The sequence below is a fragment of the Microtus pennsylvanicus genome, chromosome 3 (genome assembly GCF_037038515.1).
Source record: "Microtus pennsylvanicus isolate mMicPen1 chromosome 3, mMicPen1.hap1, whole genome shotgun sequence".
In the NCBI taxonomy this organism is placed as follows: domain Eukaryota; kingdom Metazoa; phylum Chordata; class Mammalia; order Rodentia; family Cricetidae; genus Microtus; species Microtus pennsylvanicus.
Genome location: NC_134581.1, coordinates 7,416,025 through 7,439,269, shown reverse-complemented (window position 1 = coordinate 7,439,269; position 23,245 = coordinate 7,416,025). Strand labels below are relative to the sequence as shown.

Genomic DNA, 23,245 nt, shown 5'->3' with positions numbered 1-23,245 from the left:
TGTCAGGTAGCTCACAATCTCCTGAAACTCCAGCTCCAGGGCATTTGATGCTCTCTCCCAATCTCCAGGAGCACCTACACCCATGTGCACATACCACCCTTACATACACAAATAATTACAAATAGAAAAAAATAAACCTTAAAAGCAAAAAAATGGTGTCTACCAGAGGCTGACGGCTTGGTGTGGATTAAGGGGCAATGAGATTCTGGGGGAAGCCTATACAATTTAGGATAAGAAGAACACTTTGAAGAGAGTGATTGTACAATGTTGGGCTACAGTCAGTGACAACATGTGGTCTTATGTGTCCTGCGATTTGAATTTCCCTGATGGACAAGATGCTTTCATATCCTTCTGGGAAATTTGTTCTTAAATATTTGAGGACAATCTGTCCATTCCATCAGCCCATATATCAACTGGGACACTAGTACTGAGTTGTGCATTAATTCTGTCAGATTAAGAACTGGTCAAGGTTTTCTCCCAACCTGTAGCAGTCTCTTCACTTGACCCTCTGCTTTGCTGTGCAGAATCCCTCTTCATTTCACACAGTCCCACATCTCAGTTCTAGATTATTCTACAGAATTGCTGGGCTCTCATCACAAAGTATATTCATATCTGAGGGTTTGCTGTAATAAGTCTTTCTCTGCCCCACCAGCCAGCTCCCAAATAATGATACAGAGACTTTTTATCACTTATGAAGGCTTATCCTTGGCTTAGACTTGTTTCTAACTGGTTCTTATAACTTAAATTAAGTCATTTTTATTAACTTATGAGCTGCCATGTGGCTTGAGGTTTTTACCTCTCCTTATGCATGCCCTGTTTCCTCTGCGTTCACCTGGCAACTCCCCCTCTATTCTTCCCAGAGCTCTTTCCCCAACTTAACAATAACAAATTGTAACCAACCACCCTAAATGATGACAAAAATCCATAACACACCAAATGACCAAAACAGCCCACCCCAACTCTTGGAAATGTGGGCATCATGTTCTCTATACTGCTTCCTGTTTTATAGGGGTGACAGCCTCTCTAGGGAACCCTGAAAAATGAGATAATGGTCAAGTCCTGGGAGAGCTATATAAATCATTTGTTTTCCAGTCTCTGTATGATTGGAAAGTGTAGGGCCTATCTGAAGTCTGGATAGAGTAATGCATGAAGCTGGACTATCTTTGTAGCAGTTTTGAAATTGCTTTGGATGCAGAATGCTGAGAAAATTGCAGCACAGGCATTCTGAAAGGCTGGATCACCTGGGCTACTTGTCCTTATTGGTATCTGATCCTTTTATTTCTGAAAACACACAGACTTTTAAAGATAACATATATATCTGCAATAACACAAGTATAGAATGTGCAGTGTGCACAAGTCAGTTAAAGATTTTTTTGTTCTATGTTTGAGCAGGTAAAAGGCATTTGTCAACTTTATAAGTTTGTTTGAACTTTATAACCAAACTGTAATATAAATCTCTACCCATGTCGTGTGAAAGGATGGCATGTAGTAATAAGTTAAGAGGATTCTGTAGCCAACAATATTTATCATGTCACATCCAGTCTTGGAGTTGATACCATGTAAAAGGATCAGTTTATATATCCCCTGTCTCATAATTTATCTTTTGCTCCTTTTTTTTAATGCTTGTAGCCAAGATCCTTAAGAGGTCTCCCCTGGTCAAATCTGATCTTGATTAACTTTTGAAGAAATCTATAGCTTTTTGCTTCTCGTAGAAACAAAAGTGTGACCTCTCCCCTGATGCAACACATTGATTGACTTCTATTCTGAATCAAAGACATCTCTAAAGTATATAGGCTGGTTTCATTTAGCAGTCCTCCCCATAATCCAGTGTTTCTCAGCATCTTATATCTTATAACTCATTGGCATTTATAAAATTCAAACTCAAGAAAGTACCATACAGTATTCAGACATCCTGTATATTTCCCGTTTTTTCATGGTTTAATTTTCATGGCTAAATTCAAGACTTTATTATTTTAAAGCCATTTTCATGCTGTCTATACCCATTTTCTTTAGTGTCTAAGTATATTTTTAAACACACCTTACACATGTGTGAGGTTTTCTGTGTCTGGACCTGGCTTTACTAAGTGCCCACAACATTTTTCTGATCACAACAGACAAATCTTAAACTGCTGTGTCAACTGCCGCATAGCTCAGCTTAGCACATGTCACCGATGCATGGCACTGGCAGCTGGCTCAAGCCCGCAGGCAATGGTCAGCAGCTGCACCTCTGCACACCAAGCACTGGCTCACATGAGAGACTGCAGTACTGGGAATCTATGTCTCTCTCCTTGTCTAGAACTTCTCTTAGCTTTCCCAGGCCCTGTGTTTGGATATTTGAGCCCTACATTAGGTGCCATTTGTGATGAATCTTTCTCTGTCCTACCAGTCAGCACCCAAATAACGACACAGAGATTTCTTATTAATTATGAAAGCTTGGCCTTAGCTTAGGCTAGTTTCTAACTAGCTCTTATAACTTAAAGTAGCCCATTTTTATTCATCTATGTGCTGCTATGTGGATAATGGCTTTTTACCTCTCCTCCTGCATGTCCTGTTTTCTCTGCATCTGCCTAGCAACTCCCCCTTTCTACTTCCCAGAGCTCCTTCTGTCCAGAAGTCTTGCATATGCTTCCTCCCTAGCTATTGGTCATTTAGCTTTTCATTAAACCAATCATAATGATGTATATTTCCACAGTGTAATCAAATATCTTGCAACAGTTTGCATATGTTAATTAATAAGCTTGACTTGGCATCCAACAAAGTACATAGATTACAAAATTTGTGTGGGGACTGAAGATAGAGGTAAGGGTAGAGCTCTTGTCTGGTATGAATGATGCCCATGGATTCAAGCCACAGTACCTCAAACAAATTATGGTAGTCTATAAGTATATGTGTACATGTGTGTGAATATTTATGTGTTGTAAAAATGTGTGTGCATGCATGTGGAGGACAGAGGTCAAACTCTTATGTCATTCTTCAGGTGCAATCCCACTGATTTTGTTTTAGAAACAGCATCTCTTATTGGCCTTGAACTTGCTCATTCAACTGGCAGCCAGTCCCAGTAACCTGCCAGCCTCCCTCTCCTTAGCACCAGGACTGCAAGCAGGTATCACTAACTGTTTTGCTGGGGTTCTGGGGACAAATTCTGTGCTTGCAGAGCAGGGACTCTATTGGTTGAGACAGCTCTCTAGGCCCAATTTATGCAATTTCTATTTGTTAATCTAAAAAGTAATGCATAAAATATGATAGGAAAGTACATTTCAAGCTTCTTGCTAATTTTCCTTTATCAGCTTCCACAAGACATAGTATCATATCCCAGTTGTCAGTAGATTCCATTATATTTGGTTTCATGCTTGTGGTTGCCACTCACAAACATGGACTTGCAGTGACCTGGCCCAAGGGCAGCATCAAGCCTTGGTGACGCACACATTACCCAGGAGGTCATTTTTTCCACCACTGACTGGAACAGCTCAGACATAACCTGGGCAGAGCATCAGTCCAATTCCTGGCCATCAAGGGAAGCATTTCCTTTCTAAACTCAGAAATGGAGTTTGTGTTTCTAGGGTGGATTGAAAGGTCACAGTCTCTGTGTGCCATATGTTCTGTGAGCTCATGGGAACTGGGGATTCTGAACACAAGGTACTACATACTATTTGGAGAACCAAGATTGAGTGAAACCATTCACAGTCCAGAGAGAGCTTCAAGTAACCCCTTAACTCTTCAGTGACATCCAGATGAGAAAGCCTTCCTGTTCCCTTCACTGTCTAAACAAAACCTCTGGCAACATCAAAGCTCTTGGCTGTCTTGGAAGAAGAGAGTAGCTGAACCATGTTGTATATAATCATATCCACTGCAGAAGTTCTTCAAAGTACTAGAAATGGAACACCACACCCAAGTTATTACTACTAACTGTGGGGCTGAGGGAAAAGGAAACGTAGCTAGAATCTAAACATTATAAGAATCTAGACTCAAATGTAGCTGGAGTATTCTAGAATAAGAACAAGGAAGTAAACATGGACTCGAATTTTGATGCTGAAAGACAAGGACTAGTGTGTAGAGATCCCCTTGGAGCCCAGGGGGCAGGAGTCATGATGTAGCTTTCAGTTCAGAAAGCAGAGTGCAACTCCTGCTGTTGTTCTGAAGAGGCAGACTGGTCCTGGCCTCTCCTTCCTCTTCCTCTTTCTCTCTGTATTTGTCTTTCTCTCTCCCCTCCCCCACTCTCTTTATCTCACTAAAACTCCCACAAGGCAAAAAGATAGCAGAGTGCTTCTTAGATGGTGGGAAACTGTGTGGGTGGGGAAGAGGCTGAGAAAAACCAGATTGCAGAAGTCAAACAGATTTCAGCAGATGCTTGACTTCAAGACCTAGAATTTAGACTGGGCATAATCCTACCTCCTTGGGTTTGGATTCCTGGGTTCATCCATCAAGAAGATAGTGACCCCAAACACTCTGGACACTAAGTGGAAGATATTTAAAGAAAATAAGGGAGCCTGGTTAAATAATAGGGATAGAATGGGCTCTTTAAAGGTATTAACCTTTTCTCCGCTGAGCAAGCTTGGGAGGTGAGCCTGTAAGAATAGAGAAAGATGGGAAAGCGTGCTTGCTGGGAGAACCAGGCACTGAGAGTGAGCCCTGCCTCCTTCTGGGAGTCAAACCAAGAGAGCATCAGCCACACTTGGACTCTCTCCATCCACCATTTCATGGCTATCTTCCCCACTTACAATGTATTAAACGACTGCTTACATTAAAGTTATCACTGGTGGAAACCTGGGCATGCGTTTATCATAGCAGAAGTCCAAAATGCTGTTAGGAACAAAATGAGCCCAAACTATTTTCCAAAGAAGCCTATGCTTTGAAGGCACAATTACCATGTGTTTAACACTGGTATTAAGTGACAAGCAGGACCAGAAAGCCCAACCAACATTGCTTATGCTACCATGGACGTAGGTGGATTGGAGTGACTCCATGTTTCCTTCAAACTGTCTGCCTTTATATAAACTCCAGATATAGTGATGTGCTGAGTCTGTTCGTCACTGGTAACACACAGCAGGAGCACTGCAGTGGGATCACTGCTGCTAATCCCCCTCATGAGAATTATCTGGGACCCAAAGGAAAGAGCTGAACAATAGAGATCTATTTCTGTGAGTTAGGCAGACATCGTCTTGTGTTTCCACCATATTAATTTTGACATACTGCACAGCGCCTCTGGCTTTGCTTCCCATCATATAAAAGGGGACGTTAAGCATTCTTCAGTTATTTCACGCCCATGACGAGTTGCAGGTGCACAGGTGATGTGCAATTGTTTCCTTCCAACTGGAAGAGCCCCTCCTGAGCGGGGAGGACTTCTGGGACCCTTACAAAGCTTGAGGACGCTGGAAAGTTAACCCTAGCAAGGCCGGCTCCCAGCTGGCATATGCTGTGAACAACCGGGCAAAGGAGACTCTCTAGAAGAACAAGTTGTGCAGGGAACACTATGAAGGCAGCTGCAATGAGTCATCACTCATGCTGGACTGGGGTTTGGCGTGATGCAGAAGCCCTTGATTCATCCATGCTGATGCAAATAACATTAGTAAATTCCCTGGTTCATTAAGCTAGGCCTGAATGGATCCATTTTTGATCTGTTATCTGCACCATATGTAGGGTGACACACAAACAAATGTTTGCTTAGACCTCACCAGGAAATTGCATATAGCCAGCCTCCAGTGATACATAGGGAACTAAGCACGCTGGTTTTAAAGAATCGCTAGTCTTACAGCCAAATACTACACCTCAACCACACACATTTGCTCTCTGATGCAGCATTAGAGGGCTAGGAATGGCAACCTTGATGGGGACCAAGTTACACAGTGTGTTCATTTTAGCATATCCTCTGCCACCATAGCCAATGGCTATCACATTTAAAAGACGACACATCTCATCATAAATTCATTCTGCACTCGCATGGTGAAGTATGGCTTCTCTACTGAGAAAATCAACTGAGGATTCCATTTCTAATCCATGCCATTAAAATCCATTTCCTCTTCATCTTTTTTCTCCTCCTCTTCCTGTTCTTTCTTCTTTTTCCTCCTCCTTTTCTTGATTCTTTTCCTCCTTCTCTTCCTATTTTCGGTCCTTCTCTTCCTCTTAATCTTTTTCTCCCATTCTTCCTCGTCCTCTTGCTCCTCCTCTTCCTTGTCTTCCTCCTCCTCCTTTCCTCCTTCCTCCTACTGGGCAGAATGGCTCCACCTCTTGCTCCTCCTAATTTTTTCTCAACTCTTTATCTGAATCCAGGATCCTTGATGGTATTATCTATTTCACACAGTTTACTGCTGGCTGGTCCCACTAATGGAAGGTGGTGTGAAAACTCCCTGTCCTAGCTTTAGAGAATGAAGGAGAAACTCAAGACAAAAGATCTGGTAAACAGTTATGCCTCTGGGGTTAATTCATGAGGTTTCAAAAGACTATGAGTTCTATGGGTCAGTGGAAGCAGCACAAATCTTCCCAAAACATAAGGCCATCCCCCAACTTTCCATATTCCTCATATTTTCACCAATTCATGCAGAATACTCTCTTGTTGTCTGGTGAAGGTCGCTCATAAGCTGGAGCCATGCTGGGACAGATACACTTTATAAGGTTTTTGAAATTTTCCCTAAAAATAAACAAAGCCAGAGCCTTGGCTTTAAACAGAAACTTCTAAAGCTCATGGGGAAAGGAAAGAGAATAAGGACTGGACATCCCATAAAGATGGATCTAAGTGGCATTAACTATCCATATTGATAGGACTAACAGCTGGAAAGTGAAATTGATCCAGGGTAGAAGGGTTAAGTTTCACACGCACTGTAAATATGCATCATACATCACGTCAATCCTGCTTAAGCAAGATCTTTTTAAAAGTAGTGTGCACACGGGTGCTCATGTGCACATCAGTAGACCCTCGATCTCTTGGCACTGGAGTTGCAGGAAATTGTGGGATGCCCAGCTTGCTGTATGGCTGCGGGGATCTGAACTCTGCTCCTCTATAGAGCCATCTCTCCAGACCCATAATCAAGCTTTTACATAGTTGCCACACACGCAATACAAACTCATTATTGCTGTCTCAGATCCTGTTTCCCAAAAGAAGAAAAACATAAGGAGCCCGGCAGCAACCTAAGGCAGGAAAACCTCCTCAGGACATCCCTGCATAGCAGAATCCTCATCAGGAAGGAGTGTAGGGATTTTGCCTGGAATTTCTTTTGAGGATAACAATCCATTAAGCAAAAATAGAAACTTTCAGGCAAATATTGAAATAAATATTTAAAACGTCTCTTAGAATAAAAATACAAGTATTTTTCCACTTGTGATTTATACAGTGACACCATGACAAACCCAAGTGAATCTATATGTATATATATATTTATTAATGTTAAAATATATATTAATTTTAAGTGATATACACACACACACATTCCACTTGGAGTAAGCCTCATTTATTTGGAAAAACAGGAGAAGATGGGATGGGTCTGTAGCTGAGTAGGAGAATGCTTGGCCACAGGAGTAAGCTTCTAAGTGCAATTCCTCGAATCACAAAATAAGAAAAAGGGAAACAATGGAAGAAGGAAAGAAGGTGGAGGAACTCTTAGGCTGATCAGGTTTCTTCTTACTAAAGCCTTCTTGATTTAATCACTCGTGTCTGTCCCTGTGAAATAACACAGTACTTCTCGCAATTTCTTCATACCTTAAACACACAAGTAGAGATTTTCTGCTCTTGGACCTCTGTCACTGAGATGATCTCATGGGAAACTTTGAAAAAATTTTAAGTCACATTATTTTTTTAAGATTTATTTATTTATTTATGTGTGTGTGTGTGTGTGTGTGAGAGAGAGAGAGAGACAAAGAGAGAGAGAGACAGAGAGAGAGAGAGAGAAAGAGAGAGAGAGAGAGAGAGAGAGAGAGAGAGAGAGAGAGAGAGAGAGAGAGAGAGAGAGAATAGCTACTAGCTCATAAATGCCAGAAGATGATGTTGAGTCCCCTGGAGCTGTAGTTATAGGCAACTGTGAGTTGCCAGATACAAGTTCTGGGAACTCAGCTTGGGCCCTGCATGAGCAGTACACACTCGTCACCACTGAGCCATCTCTACAGCTGCCTTAGTTGCGGTGATTTACTTTATTTTGGGAAGCCACCATAACCTCAGTAGTTACAATTTTTTTCTGCTTTAGTGAAAGGACTCCTAATAGCAGGCTTCCCAAAACGTCTCGTGTGTTTCAGCCAATTCTGCCACTTGACTTGACTCTTTCCATCTGGGTTGTGGCTGTGTATCACATCACCCTGGGCCCCAGCGCTCACTATCTTCTCTGTCTCTAGTGTCCCTGAGGTCTTCTGTTCTGGGCTCTGGATTTTTTCTATTCGGGGCAACGTCTCAAAGTGCACACAGCTGTGATTGGCAGCTCTGGGTGTGCATTGTTTATTAGGGAATCAGTGTCTTGCTGTAGACACCAGAGAGAGGCTTCTTCAGCAGCTGCAGGAGCCCCACTGCCTTCCCAGTCAGGGCTGAAGTCGGTAGACTGAGTAATAGGTCTTTCTGGATGCTGAGCAATTCAAAGAAATGGGGTTGAGAAACAGGGAGATGACCCAGTGTGTAAGAGCACTCGCTGTTCACACATGCCAACCTGACTTTTAACCCCCAGCACCCATGTAAATTGCTGGGAGTGGCTTGTGTCTACAGAGACAGAAGAACCATTGGGGCTTACCAGCCAAGCTCCAAGCTCAGTGAGAGACACTGTCCCAAGGCGTGAAAGCAGAGATGCAGGGCAACACACTGACTACTCCTTGAACCTCTGGGCGTGCACGCATTAGACATAGACGTGCACAAGAACAACACACACATCCACCATGATCACACAAACGCAGAATGAATTGATAAATAATAGGCTAAAATGGCTTGCCTCTCCCCTAGCAGAATTAGAAGGTGAATAAGCCTTGCCGTTTTCTCTTCTTCCCCAACACGGGGAAGAAGCACATGGATGTTTTTAATGGTCCCGTGAACAGAGTCCACAAATGTTTCGTTCGCAGTATTTTATGGATAATGAAACGGTCCAGCTGGCTAATGGCCACTTGTTAAATGATGACGAATGGCACGGTCATGCTTCAAAGTCTGTTTACGGTTTTACAGGTTTCTATTTTTGTCGGGTTTGCTACGCACATGAATTTTTCGCATTCATACCCCAGAGTTCTCATATCTAAACTAAATGGAAGGAAAATAATTGGCTCAATAGCAATGAGATTAACAAATAAGTTAACGTGTGCAAGGCAAACATCAGACCGTGTGACTCTGGGGCCTGTCCTACATGTTCTCTGCTTTGCCATTTACAGATGCAGCAACAAAGCAAGACTCGAGGGTTTTTTTTTCTTCTCTGTGCTTTTGAACTTGGAAAGTAGCAGTGCAGAGTGATCAGGATCACAGAGGGCGAACAAAGGAATATTTTCTTTCCAGGGCCTATCCAACTCAATCAGAATGAATCCTACCACCTGCCATTGCAAGGGAAGGAGATTTTCCTCACAGGCATCGAGTTGACAGGCCATGGGATCACACAGCCAGCCACACAATATGGGAAAAAGAAACATCCTTTAAACACTTCCCGGTCAGCCATTAGCAAAGCCCGAGACACGTGTGTGTTCTACACGTAACACGAACTCATAACCACACCGTGTTTCCTGTGTCTACCGCACAGTTCTCAGCCCGAGATGTGTGTGGCTTCTGCACTTACACGAACTCAGAACTGCACTGCGTTACCTCTGCCTACTGACCAGCTCCCACAAGCAGCGCCAAAGGCTGAGCCCAGGGAAGTGTTTACTTGATCTCCACACCACCACTTGACACGTGGTGACTGCATGCAATATGTATTCTGGGTTGTAGCAGCAACAGGCTAATTTGACAGTTGAGGAAAAAGACGTTCAGAAATATCAAATAATTTATATTAGAAAATTTAATATTATTACTTGCATAGCTCCTTGGTGGAAGTGTCAACTGAGAAGTCTTGGGAGTGCATCTTTTTTTAAAGCTCCCCCATGGCTGGGGATGGAGCCCCGTCCTTTGTGTGTGCCATTAAACCCACTCTACCACAGAACTATGGCCCCTCTTTATACTTGAAGGTATCTTTCTTTATATTTGGATTTTTTCTTACTTACATGATACTGAATACTAAAAAAATATTAAAATTATATTTGCTTATTTTCTTTATTTGTACATGTGTGTATTAGTGTATGTGTGCTGTACTACATGTGTGCAGGATTCTATGGAGGCCAGAAAAGGGCGTAAGATTCTCTAGAGAGCTAAAGATATGAGCCTCTAGGTGGCTGCTGAGGGCCAAACCTTGGTCCCCAGCAAGAGCAGTGAGCTCACAGCCAGTGAGACATTGCTTCAGCCCCAGTGCTAATGTGTTTTAATCATTTTACAGGTCCATATGCACTGTGTCTGAGCACATGCACGGTCAGATTTTGCATATTATTTTAAATGTAGGTTCATATTTAGAATCTCTCATTTACTTAAGAGTATGGATGAATGAAAATGGATACTCAAACCAGAAAAAGGGGTGATCTCAAAGTGATAAAATAAATCATCTAAGTTGTAACTGTCTACATTTCAAGATTAATTTGGTGAAACCCATTTGTCAGGAGGCCTCTGGCAACCCGGCACTGTTCATAGACTGTGAATCTTATGGGCAATCACATTTGGGGTTCCCACTGCTGGGATGCCCAATGATCCATGTGGGACAGTACGGCCCTAGAATTAAAGTCACCTCCTGGAATTGCGCTGTGGACTCAACACCCCAGGAATAAGAAGTCTCTCGCCCTGTTGGAGGAGATCATGAGTCAGATAATGGTCACAAGAGCAGCACATAGTTATGCACATACCCACACACAGAACCACACAGGATACACAATAATTTTTAAAGATCAAAAATAAGGGGTTAGTAAAAGTCATTTTATGATTATGATTTAAAGATAACACTACTAACCAGTTATGGTGGGATGACACATCTTTAACCCCAACAGAGGCAGGTGGACCTCTATAATTTCCAGGCCAGCCTGGTCTACAAAGCAAGTTCCTGAACAGCAAGGGCTGTTACACACAGATACCCTGTCTCAAAAACAAACAAACAAGCAAAAAGGCATCATAACTCAATCATTCTGATTTTAAACTATTTAACATTCCATTCTAATTACTAAAATCTACTTAATATGTATCGTCTTTCCATGTGCAAAAGCACTGGGAAGTGAGAAGCAGTTATTTGAAAATGTCACATACAATTTTATGCTTAAAATACCAATGCTGCTTGTTACACTTAATGCTTATAGTCATTTTTTATTACTTTTGCCTAATATGAATGCAGTAGTCAATACAAACAATGGATCGAGCATATGGCTCCCCCAAAACATGAGACCCTATGCCACTTGCTTATTTCAGAAATTTCCCAGTTTAACATTGAATAAATAATAACAACAACAACAACAATAATTGTTGTTACTGTTGTTTACTGTCCTGGTACTGGAAATAGAAAATCCGTAAGTATGACTTTGGGCAGGAGAACAGCCTTTGGTTATCTGATTGAAGAATTAGCAAAGTACCATCACCACCTTGGGGATTCTATACATGTGTGTCCATCCCATGACCCCAGGATATTAATGAATGTGACCCAGCACAACATCATAAACCTACTTGAAATATTGGCATTTTGTTTGTTCATTATTTTGGGGTACCTTGTTTGCATGAGCCTCTGTGTGAACTTGGTAGATGACAGTATGGTGTTGAAATGTACAAAGGTTAGACGGGAGAACACACGCTGAACAATGCATAGCATGATAGCCTGACTGTAGACAACCTAGTCCCTACATAAACTAACCTTTTGGAAATAAAACTCACAGCTGATATCAATGCCCAGAGAAGCCCACCGGTTGCACATGCTCAGTAATGGTGGTAAGTCATAAGATGAATTTCAGAGTAGACAAGTGAGCCATGAGAGAACTTCTAAGAAAATCTCACACATTGGCTATCACACAGAGAAAAGTATTTGTCTAAAGTAAAACTGTTTGGGCTTTTTTAATTTATTTTTTTTTTGTAATCTAATCCCATTATTTGAAAATTGAATAAATGTGCTTTTCAGACCATTTTCCTTCAAGAGCTTCTTGCTCAATAGACTGTGAGCCCACCTGGTGGAGGTGCCTCGTCCTCTCAAAATGCAACTCCTCAGACTCATAAATTTCACAGAACATTTATTTCCGCTCATGCTGATTTCAGAAAATAAAAGGCACTTGAGGAAAACTCCCCACAGCACGCTGTCAACTGCCCCCCTCTGCTTGAGCTGTTTTGGTGGAGGACCTCAGGGTAGCCGTGCTACCAGCCTGAATTAAATAGTCCCACACACACGCACAGGAGCACCCCTGCTCTGTGCTTGTCAGTGTTCCTGGGGCAGATGCAGACTGTACCTCACATTCTTTCCTGACTGTTCCTAGCATGACAAACACAGCCGCATTTTCCCTTCAGGCTCATGGGACTTAGCACAAGATCCCACAGCTCCCCTCTGTGCTATACAAACAAGTCCCATTAGCAACTAGGACAGAAATGAAAAGTCAGTTGACTAATTCTAAACCCATCCAAAAGTATGGCTTCACATTCAGTCACCTAAAAAGACATTTAAAAATATGTAAACCTGGGAAGCTGGGTATAGGGGCACATCTTTTAATCCCAGCACTTGGGAGGCAGAGGCAGGCCGATCTTTGTGCACTGTGGGCCAGCCTGGGCTGTATGGTGAGACCCTGTCTCGAAAATAAAATAAATACATAAGCATGTACTATGGAACAATAGTATTGTACCCTATAAAGATTCGTAACCTATATTGGTTTAATAAAACACTGATTGGCCATTAGCCATGTAGGAAGTATAGGCAGGGCAACCAGAATAGGAGGATTCTGGGAGGAGGAAAGGCTCAGTCTGAAGTCATCACCCAGATGCAGAAGAAGCAAGATAAGAATGCCTCACTGATAAAAGGTACTAAACCTTGTGGCTAACCCAGACAAGAAATACGGGTTAATTTAAGATGTAAGAGTTAGTTAATAAGCAGCCTGAGCTAATAGGCCAACCAATTTATAATTAATGTAGGCCCCTATGTGTTTCTTTGTGACTGAAAGGCTGCAGGATTGAGCGGGACAGAAACCTATGTCAACAAACATGGGGTGGGTGGTGAGATGGCTCAGGAGATAAAATATTTCCTACTCGGGCATGAAAACCTGAGTCTAGATCACTAACACACCAGGGAACAGAATCAGCTGTGGCAGGGGACATATCCAATCCCAGCACTGGGGGAGGTAGAGACAGAGAATCCTAGTCCATGGTGGCCAGCCAATCTAGTCAATGATAGGGTCCAAGTTCATTGAGAATCCCTGCCTTAAAAACTAAGAGGGTGGAGTGACAGAGGGAAATACCCAAAGGCTCCCTCTGGTCTTCATATGCATGAGGTGAGTAGATACCACATACACAAACCCCACTATATATATATATATATATAGATAGATATATCTATATATATATATATAGATATATATAGATATAGATATAGATATAGATATATAGATATATATAGATATTTATATGTATTTATGTGTGTGTGTATGTATAAACATGTATATAGAAAAATATATAAACACAGCCATGAACTGCTTCATGGATCCAATAGCAAAGCCACATGCCTCTCTCTAGAACAGTCCAAATGGCTCTCAGCTCTTACGTGAGGTAGCATAGCAGGTAGGAGTACATCCTCTCCAGAAGACAGTTCTCTAATGCTACTCATAAAGAATAAATGACATGGCTTGTGGATTAAGTCACTACTTTTGGATAGTACATTCAGCTGTGACTTTTTATGTATATGGGCACTTAGCCTGAATGTACATATTTACATCTCATGTGTGCAGTGCCACAGAGGCCGAAAGGGATATTAGATTCCCTGGAACTGGAGTTATAGGCGGTTGTGAGCTACCATGTAGGTGCTGGGGATGCAACTTGGATCTTCTGCAAGAACAACTGGTACCCTTAACTGCTGAGCCAACTTAACTTCAGTCCCTCAGCTTTGATTCTTAAGAATCCAACAAAATGTCAAAGGCAGCAAAAAGCTTCCTCAAATATAGCTCAGTCAGCCTATGGTGGTGAGGTATTTTCCACTCTGAGTGGCAAGCTAGTGTTCTGGGCACATTCTAACCATGTCTATGCGTATGGCAAGGAGACCTGGAGACTTTTCTGGAAGATCCATTACTCATTCTCAAGGCTCTAAATACAATGTCTGCCAGAAAGAAAAATGGAATGGAGTAAGAGGTAGAAGAAAAAGCAAAACCAGCCTTTAAAAGCAGGGAGAGGCACAGACACCAAGTCATTAAAGACCCATACCTTGTGCTGAATAGCTTCTTTCATTTTCCTGGAAAACTATTAAATTAGCGAATATACTGGGCCCAGGAGAAAAACTCAGAGGGATGGACAAAAATATTTTAATATGAATAAAAATAAATAAATGAAGAAAAAAACAAACCCAAGACAGAGCAGAAGAAGCTTCAGTCATGAACAACGCCTCTTCACCCCCGTGTTTGGCTGTTCTGGATGAACTGTGGTCTGTTCGTGAAGACCCCTATCTGAAGCAATGGTTTCCTTTGTTGAGCAGTTTCTAGTCATTTGGGTCGAGGGTGACTGTTTTGTTTTACTTTGGTATATTACACAGAGTGGAAACTCTTTTACACACTACACAAGAAACAAGAAGCCTAAAATTAAGAGATACTTAAAGAGTTCTGAATGGCTCTTCTAAAAGAACAACATACGTTTTCTGCTGCCTGGCTACTATCAGGGAGCATGTGGGATGCTAAAAAGAAAAAGTACATAACAGAATAAGAACCTTTTTTGGAGGTTAAGGAAGAGTAGAGCCCATGGGCTGACACACAGAGGCCAACTGATGCCTCTGTCTGCATCGTGAAGGAGACTAACAGATGTACATTCTCATGCCTTTCAAAACATGAGGACATTCAGCCTGTGTAACCATGTGTGGAAAACTGACTACCTCTTGAAAAAACAGAAATAAATAAATCCTTGTCTTCTGAGAGGTTTGTTGGATTGCCTAACCTCCAGCTAGAAGGAGGCTGTAAATAACTGGAAAGCAAGTGTCTCCGTGAAGATTAAACTCAATTTGTGTCCTCTAAGGACTGTCTCCATGATCCCAGTAATTTAAAGACGAAACCCAGACACCTCCCACACTTTCATCTCTTGCTTTAAGAAAGTGGCTGTGGCCTGGCAATGGTGGCACTCACCTTTAGTCCCAGTACTCCGGAGGCAGAGACAGGCAGATCTCTGTGAGTTCGAGGCCAGCCTGGTCTACAGAGCTAGTTCCAGGATGGCCTGAACTGTTCCACAGAGAAACCCTGTTTTGAAAAACAAATGAGAGAGAGAGAGAGAGAGAGAGAGAGAGAGAGAGAGAGAGAGAGAGAGAGAGAGAGAGAGAGAGAGAGAAGAAAGTGGCTGTGGATAACTCCACTTCTGCTCAAGGTAACAAATGGTATCATCTTCTTCAAACTCAATTACACCTGAAATCATTCGACAAAACAAAATAACATATGGCCATGAGTTCCTGAGGTGTCACAAACAAACAAAATATAGACAAAATTCAAACTAGCTCTGGACTGGGAGATGGCTCAGTGGTTAAGAGTATGGATTTGATGCTCATCACCCACACGGAAACTCACAAACCTCCCAGAGGACCCAATGTCCTCTTCTGGTACCTGTGGGTATTGCATACCCATGGTGCACAGCCTGCTGCCCAAACACCCATACACATATATAAAATGAAATGCAGAAAAATGAAATCAAGTGAATTGTTCTAGGAGCTGAATTTACTTTTTTTTGGAAATACCCCAAATACATTTAAAGAAATGTCAAAATATCAATATCAATGTGGTTTTGCACTAACACAAATATATTTGTATTCCTTCATGATGGCTAGCCTTGGACGTGGTGGGTAAAGAACTTGCTGTCCAAATGTAAGGACCTGAGTTCAAATCCTCAGAGCCCACAGGCAGGAGTGGTGACCCACCTGTAGCTCCAAGCACTAGGAAAGAGGAGACACCCAGTTCTCAGAGAAAGCTGACGAGGTAGACTAGCTGTCTGCTCAATGGAAAAACCTCACTTAGTGAATAAAGTGGAGTGCAATTAAGGATGACTCCTGATATCAAACATGCACACCTATGTTGACATGTGCATGCATACACATATGCCCACAAACATGAACACACACATATACTCATGCAACAAACAAAAATATTGCAAGCCTCCTAGGCAGGGGAGATGGTCAGTAGAAAGAGCGATTGCAGTATAAACAAGACGAGCTGAGTTGAGGCTCCCAGAACCCATTTATAAGTCAGTATGACTGTAACCCCAGTGTGGGAGAGGCAGAGACTAGAGGGTCCCTGGGGTTGGCTGCCCAGCCATTCGAGCTGAAGCAGTGAACTAGAGATTGGGTGAGAGTCCTGCATCAAAAACAAGATGGAGAGCAACCAAGCACATGCTCACCTGTGCACATCACCTGTAAGTCTATCATCACAACACCCTATGAATGAGACCTTCCTGTTGTCATTACCTTCTCAGACAGGGATTCAGTGAGGCTGAGTGATTAAACCTATGCCACACAGCTGGTCAGCTAAGAGGCAACTATACCCCATCAGTAAGACTCCACTGAAGTCATAACCACAGCCTCCAAGTGTTGACACCTCTCCATATGTGGTAATGCATTATTTCATACTCTTCTTATATCGATTTACCTTCATATCACAAACACGTTCCAGGGCTCGACACTACAGATGTCATGATTTCCATTTTAATAGATATACAATAGTTTTATATGCCTTGGAAGTTAGAATTTTCATCTTTTCTGTTTTTCTTAATATAGAGAAAGAAATACACACACACACACATACACACACACACGGTTTGAAAACAGGTTCAAATAAAGTATTTGAGAAAATGTCTGGAGTGACATAATGATATCAAAGCTACGCTCTTGACTGTTCTTTCCACAATGGCTTCTGTAAAAGGCTTGGCTGATTGAAGACAGCACTAAGAGGGATGGATGGATACATTTCCATTAACCAGCAGTGGAATTCCCGAAATGCTACATCTGATACTTAAGTGCATACAAACTATCTCTGTGGTTGCAGAACTTCTCCTGGGGATACTGTTTCTCTTATAAGCCTCTCAAGTTTGATGTTTTAAGATTTATTCTTGTTTATGAATATGTATTATGTATCTCTGTGAGTGCATATGTGTGCAAGTATTCACAGCGGGCAGAAGTGGGCATCAGATCTCCTGGAGCTGGAGTTACTGGCTGCTATGTACAGCCCAACAATTCGGTGCTGATAAAGTTTCAAAAAACTCAGGTCCTCTGCAGGAGCATCAAGTGCTTTTAACCACTGAGCAATCTGTTCAGGCCCTGAGGTTTGAGGTTTTATTTCTTTTGCTTTTCTCCTGCACCCTTCCTACTACAGAACCTGTGAATAGTCTTCATATTCCATAGTTAGAGTCTCCATTTAGATAGTTTTATTACCATATCATACAAGAAACCCCCTTCTCTACCATGGGTTACACACCTCTTGTATTGATCCCATTATTTCTCCACAGAACTTTCTAAATTAGGTGTTGCAGATCTTTTTGTACACTATGAAGATGTATCATTCTGACTGATTTAAGAAAAAGCTGAATGGCCAATAGCTAGGCAAGATTTTCAGGCACACAGGATTTTGAGAAGAAGAAGGGAGGAGATTGCAGGAACAGAGCAAGCAGCATGGGCACTACCAAGTAAAGGTAACTGAGCCACGTAAACGAGTGTAGATTAGAAGAAATGGGTTAATTTAAATAATAAGTGCTAGTTAGAAACAAACCTAAGCTATCGGCTAAGCTTTCATAATTAATAAGAGATTTTCATGTGGTTATTTGGGAGCTGGCAGGACAGAGAAAGACCTGATACAATTAAGTTCTTTTTCTGGCTTTGTTTTCTTGCTTTCCTTTTGGAGGACTCCAATAATCCTCTGCATTCCTATCGGTGCTTGGCTAAACAAGTTTTTGTACCTTGGCCAGCTCCTGTCTTCTTGGGATTCCTCTACCACTTCCCTTGGCCACTGTTAGCAATTATCAGGAATTTTACTCAAATTGTTCTCCCCAATTTTACCTACTGGTAAGCACTTTTGAGAAGTCTCACAATAACCCCCACCAACAGTAATTAGGAACCAGAGTAGTGACGTCTTCATTTCCTCCACTTGAATTGCAGATTGATGACATATTGGTAGATAGATAGATAGATAGATAGATAGATAGATAGATAGATAGATAGATAGGTGATACAGACAGACAGACAGACAGACAGAGAGAGAGAGAGACCATGCCTCTTTCTTAACCAATAATTCAGTTCTACTCATTTTCCTAAAACATCTTTTCTGAAATACACATAGAAATCACAGAATAATTGCCCCAAACAACATTAACAATAAGAGGCCTATGTTGTATCCAGGATACAATTTTACTTTATTTTATTTAAAAATATTCTTTTTATTTTGTGTGTTTGAGTATTGTACCTCCATATATGTATGAGCATTTGTATGTATATATTTGTATATATGTATGTGTATGTATGTGTACTGTATGTGTGCAATGTCCTTGGAGGGCAGAAGCGGGCATCAGATACTCTGGCCTGGAGTTACAGTTGTGAGATACCACGTTGATGCTGGGAACTGAGTTCAGGTACTCTACAAGAGCAGTGAGTGTGCTTAATGACCAACAGATATAATTTTTAAGTCTCCTAAATTCTGGTGTCTACAGTAACCCTTCCTTGCTATGACTTTATATAACAAATGCAAGCGTATATATAATTGTAAGTCTGAAAATCTTCGCTCTGAACACTGACCTTGCTGGCCATTCCTTTCTCACTTGTTTTATAATTATCATTCACAAGAAAGGAATGTTCTCTTCCACAGTACTATGCATCGACTTGTCATCCTCGGATCTCCTTCCCATTCTCACAGTGCATTCTGCACAACAATGGTCCATCCAAGGATGCCAGGATTCACTTCTCTGCATGTGACCATGTGAGGGCATGTGGACTCCGGAGGTCTGTGTCTTGCGTGTCTTCCTCAGTTGCTTTGCTTGTGTTTACTGAGGCAGGATCTATAGTTGAACCCAGAGCTCACAGGTCTGGCTAATCTAAGGCATGGTGTTTCTTCAGGCTTGCTTGGACGATTCCCCAACTCTGCCTTCCAGATGTGTGACTACAGCTAAGCGGTCATGCTTGCTCATTGCAGGATTAGTTTATTTTCAACCATAAGGTAAACTATTCAAATACAGAACTTATTGGCTGCCGTTCTTTGTCTTGTCCCTGATGCACTCCTGAAATGGTCACAGACGAGTAACACTTTGTTTGGAAAGTTACTGAGATCACTCTGACTACCGCTACCCAGAAGGTCAGGGTACACAGACGAGTACATGAATATCCTTTGCTAAAACTTGTGCATATTCTGTTTGTCTTACCCACAGAACTTGATTTCAGTATTACAATGAATGCTGGATTAAGGGCAAGAAATAATATATGTGACAAGAAGCATTCTAATTTACCAGTCAGCACCAAGTCATATAGCAGTGACTGTATAGATTATGCAAATAATTTAATGTAACCTTTAAACATTGTGAGGGATTCCAGACATGAAGAAGCATAAGCCACAGCCATTGACAAATGATTTCTGAAATATTTTTAGCAGGGAGAAGAGAGAAAGAACCTGATTTAATAATAACCTGAAATCTTGTGAGATATTTATAGCCAAAGCATAGATACAGTTGGCCCATCATTAAATTCATTTTTAGTCAACAAATCTTGTTGGCTCTCTGAAGAACAGAGAAATTAAAGCATAATTTGTCTGGCACCATTTTCCCCTGCACACCTCATTTTTACTTAGGAAATCAATTTGTATCATTGATAATATCATTCAAATCAGACCAACCCCAAGTTGTTAGAAGGTAATTCAGTTTTCTGTGGGAGCAATTTGATACTTGTTCTGATTTGTGATTTTCATTTTGTTTGTTAATGAAAACAATTAATGAGCAGTGTTACCAGAAATACAACCCATCAAAGCACTGACAACATCCCACGGGCTTGCCGACGACCGCATACCATGCTCACTGTGCAGCAGACCTCTGCAGGGGAGGCACCATCGACGGGAGCACAGGCAAGCATCAGAGCAGGCTGACATCACACCTACCTTTGCATTGATTTGTATTCTTGTCAAGAATTGCCTTTGTGGATACAATTTTTCCATACCTGAGGGGAGGGGGGAAGGGGAGAGAGAGAAAAAAAACAAAGCTTTATGTTATTGAAACCCAGTTAAGACATTTAAATGACTCTCATGAACGTTGGGGCACACACTAGTGAGCCCCATTCTCACATCAGAGTGATCTCATCCCAGCTATACTTGATAATATGTGCCCTTCTCCTATAGGTAAGCACTTAGCTGTGCCTTCAGGAATATGCCGTCAGTTAGCACAGGTATCCAAAAGAGGGAACCAAGGTGCAGTGTCCCTTATGGGCCTCCAGGAATAAACAGAGGACATAACCATTAGGCTGAGATTTGTGCCCCCATTATTGCTCAGACCTTGACTGTCATCTTAAACACTTTAGCCCAACTCCTTCCACCCACCACATCTTCTTTTGTAGAACTGAGAAGTTACAGGCTGGGGGTCTAGTTCAGTTGGGAGAGTATTTGCATAAGCGGCGCCCTGGATTCCATCTCAAGCAACCTGCTGGCCAGATATGCTGCTGCACTCAGGAAATGAGAGGTGGTAGCAGGAGGATTCAGAGTCATTCTTGGCCACACAGGGAATGCAAGGTCAGCCTGGCATATGTAAGATTCCATTTCAAACTACTCCTGCCGCTGCTACTATTACTGAAGAAGAAGAAGAAGAAGAAGAAGAAGAAGAAGAAGAAGAAGAAGAAGAAGAAGAAGAAGAAGAAGAAGAAGAAGAAGAAGATGATGATGATGATGATGATTTTCATGCATCACACCCTCCAGTTCAACTAAGCTTTATGTTTTGGGGGTGTCAAGGAGAACACAGTAGTCTAGCTAAACAAATAACCTAGGCATCCTAGGCCCACCTGCCATGGCTCAAATCTCAGTTCCAACTGCATCCTTTTGCCTGGGAAACCACTGAACTCCTTGCACCATTTCAGCTTGCATGGTGACGTTGATAACCATATTTCAATAATGACTCAAGAGCGGCAGAGACAACTCAGTGACTGGCTAAGGGCGGCTGCTCTTACAGAGGATATTGGTTTGATTCCAGCACCCACATAAAGGCTTACAACCACCTGTAATTCCAGTTTGCAAGGATACTACATATCCTAGCCTTAGCCAGCACCAAGGGCACTTGGAGTGCACAGACATACATGCAAGTAAAATGCTTGTATACACACAAATTACAAAATAAATATATTTAATAAATAAATAACAAATTGAATTCCCACTAGCAGCACATAGTTATAGAGAGGAACACCGAATGCCGTCTTCCTTAGTCTTATTCTGAGGGCTGGTGGGGTCTGCAGACTTGCTCAGAGGATTGCCTGGGGCTTCAGGGTTGCTCTGAGGGCTGATGGGGATTACCCGGAAAGCTGAGGACAGTGTCAGGTGCAGAGCATCTGCCTCTACAATAGCTATTCTTCACGGCATCCTCTCCAATCACCTTCTGTAGAGGATCAGTCCCTGAGAATGGTCAAAATCTTCCACTAAGAAATGTGGCCAATAGGGCTGTGGATGAGGCTCCACAGAGTCCTTGACCAGCAGGCACAGAGCTCTGGGTTTAATCCGCAGAACCGCTTAACGTAAACATGATGGTGCATGCCTGTCATGCCAAATATTGGCAGGAGAATCATACGTTCCAGACATCCTTAGCTATGCAGGAAATCAGAGGCTTCTCCTGTGTTCGTTGAACACCATTCTACCATCACTATATACACAGCCTTCGATTTTTATTTCTTACTTTTTAAACAATATTTTTCATAAACCCTGGCCAGCATCATTTGAGGTAGCGCACACCCTCCACGCTGACTCAGAGCTCATGTCCTCTGCAGGATCACTAACAGTTATTATTTCTTGTCCTAAATTAGACTATGATAGACTCTAGATTGCCACTGCAAAACCCTCACATTCTGGTACAAGAGTTGGGGGTATAACTTTTATACTTGAAGCTACCTAACAAGTTTACATTGCTCAATTAAGGTGCTATTTCTGTATTTAAATAATGTTAATATAAAACTGCTTCCTGCTTACCTTATTGCACTGCTAGGTTTTTGTAGGTGTTAGTATTATTGCTGCTCACCACTCTGTTTCCATTGGTTTGGGCTCTGCTCTTTCCTAGGGGCTACATTATCCTGTAGCCATCTACTTGTAACTTTTCTACATGTAAGCCAGTCTTTCCTTTTCGAAAGTGGCAACTGCACACATCACTTCGCACGTTTCCTACTCAGATTTTATCTAACTCTCAAGTTTTCTGCCTGAAGAAAATGTTGGGGAGCACAAAGCTCCTTACGCGCACAGCACTAGGGAAACCAGGAACGCTATGCAAGCAGAGCTGTCTTTTCAATGGTAAAGATGTATAACTTGTTTCCCACCCAGAAGGCTAGGACTGGTTCATAGTTTAGATTCATTGTTCTCAACCTTCCTAACGCTGCGACCCAATGTTGGGCAACTCCCAACCATAAAATACTGTCTCTGCTATTTTATAACTGCAATTGCTCCCCTGTTATAAATCACATTATAAAAATCCATGTTTTCTGATGGTTTTGGGCAACTCCAGTGAAAGGGTTATTCCACCCTCCCTCACTCAAAGGGGTTGGAACCCACAGGTTGAGAAGCATTAACCTCTGCACCATCTGTAGGGCCAAGCCATATCACACACAAATCGGACCAGAGATTCTTAATTGCCTACATGTCTTTTGCATTATCTATATGGCTTAGGGGCTCCCCTGAGCTCTACAGCCATGACTGGAGGAGGCCACAGCACAGATGGCCTCTACACCATCTGTATAACTGTAACCAGGTCAGATCTTCCCACTAGGCCCTTAAGATAGCACATGTAGTCTGCCTTCCAAACCCATCTTCAATAAACCGTCCAGGCCAGTATCAGACTTTAGAGGTTAGAGCCAACATGGACTACTGAGCCATGCTGAACTGGATT

The 23,245-nt window shown here is 42.0% G+C and overlaps 1 protein-coding gene across 8 annotated transcripts in view; it reads right to left on the bottom strand.

The window, feature by feature from the left end:
- The window catches only part of Rbms3 (RNA binding motif single stranded interacting protein 3), a 1,334,377-nt gene that overhangs the window by 485,997 nt on the left and 825,135 nt on the right, over positions 1 to 23,245 (bottom strand). For all 8 annotated transcript variants that reach the window (XM_075964221.1, XM_075964220.1, XM_075964219.1 and 5 more), the window contains one exon: positions 20,278 to 20,336. In XM_075964221.1, coding sequence (XP_075820336.1) covers positions 20,278 to 20,336 — 59 coding nt within the window. The remainder of the gene's footprint in view (positions 1 to 20,277; positions 20,337 to 23,245) is intronic.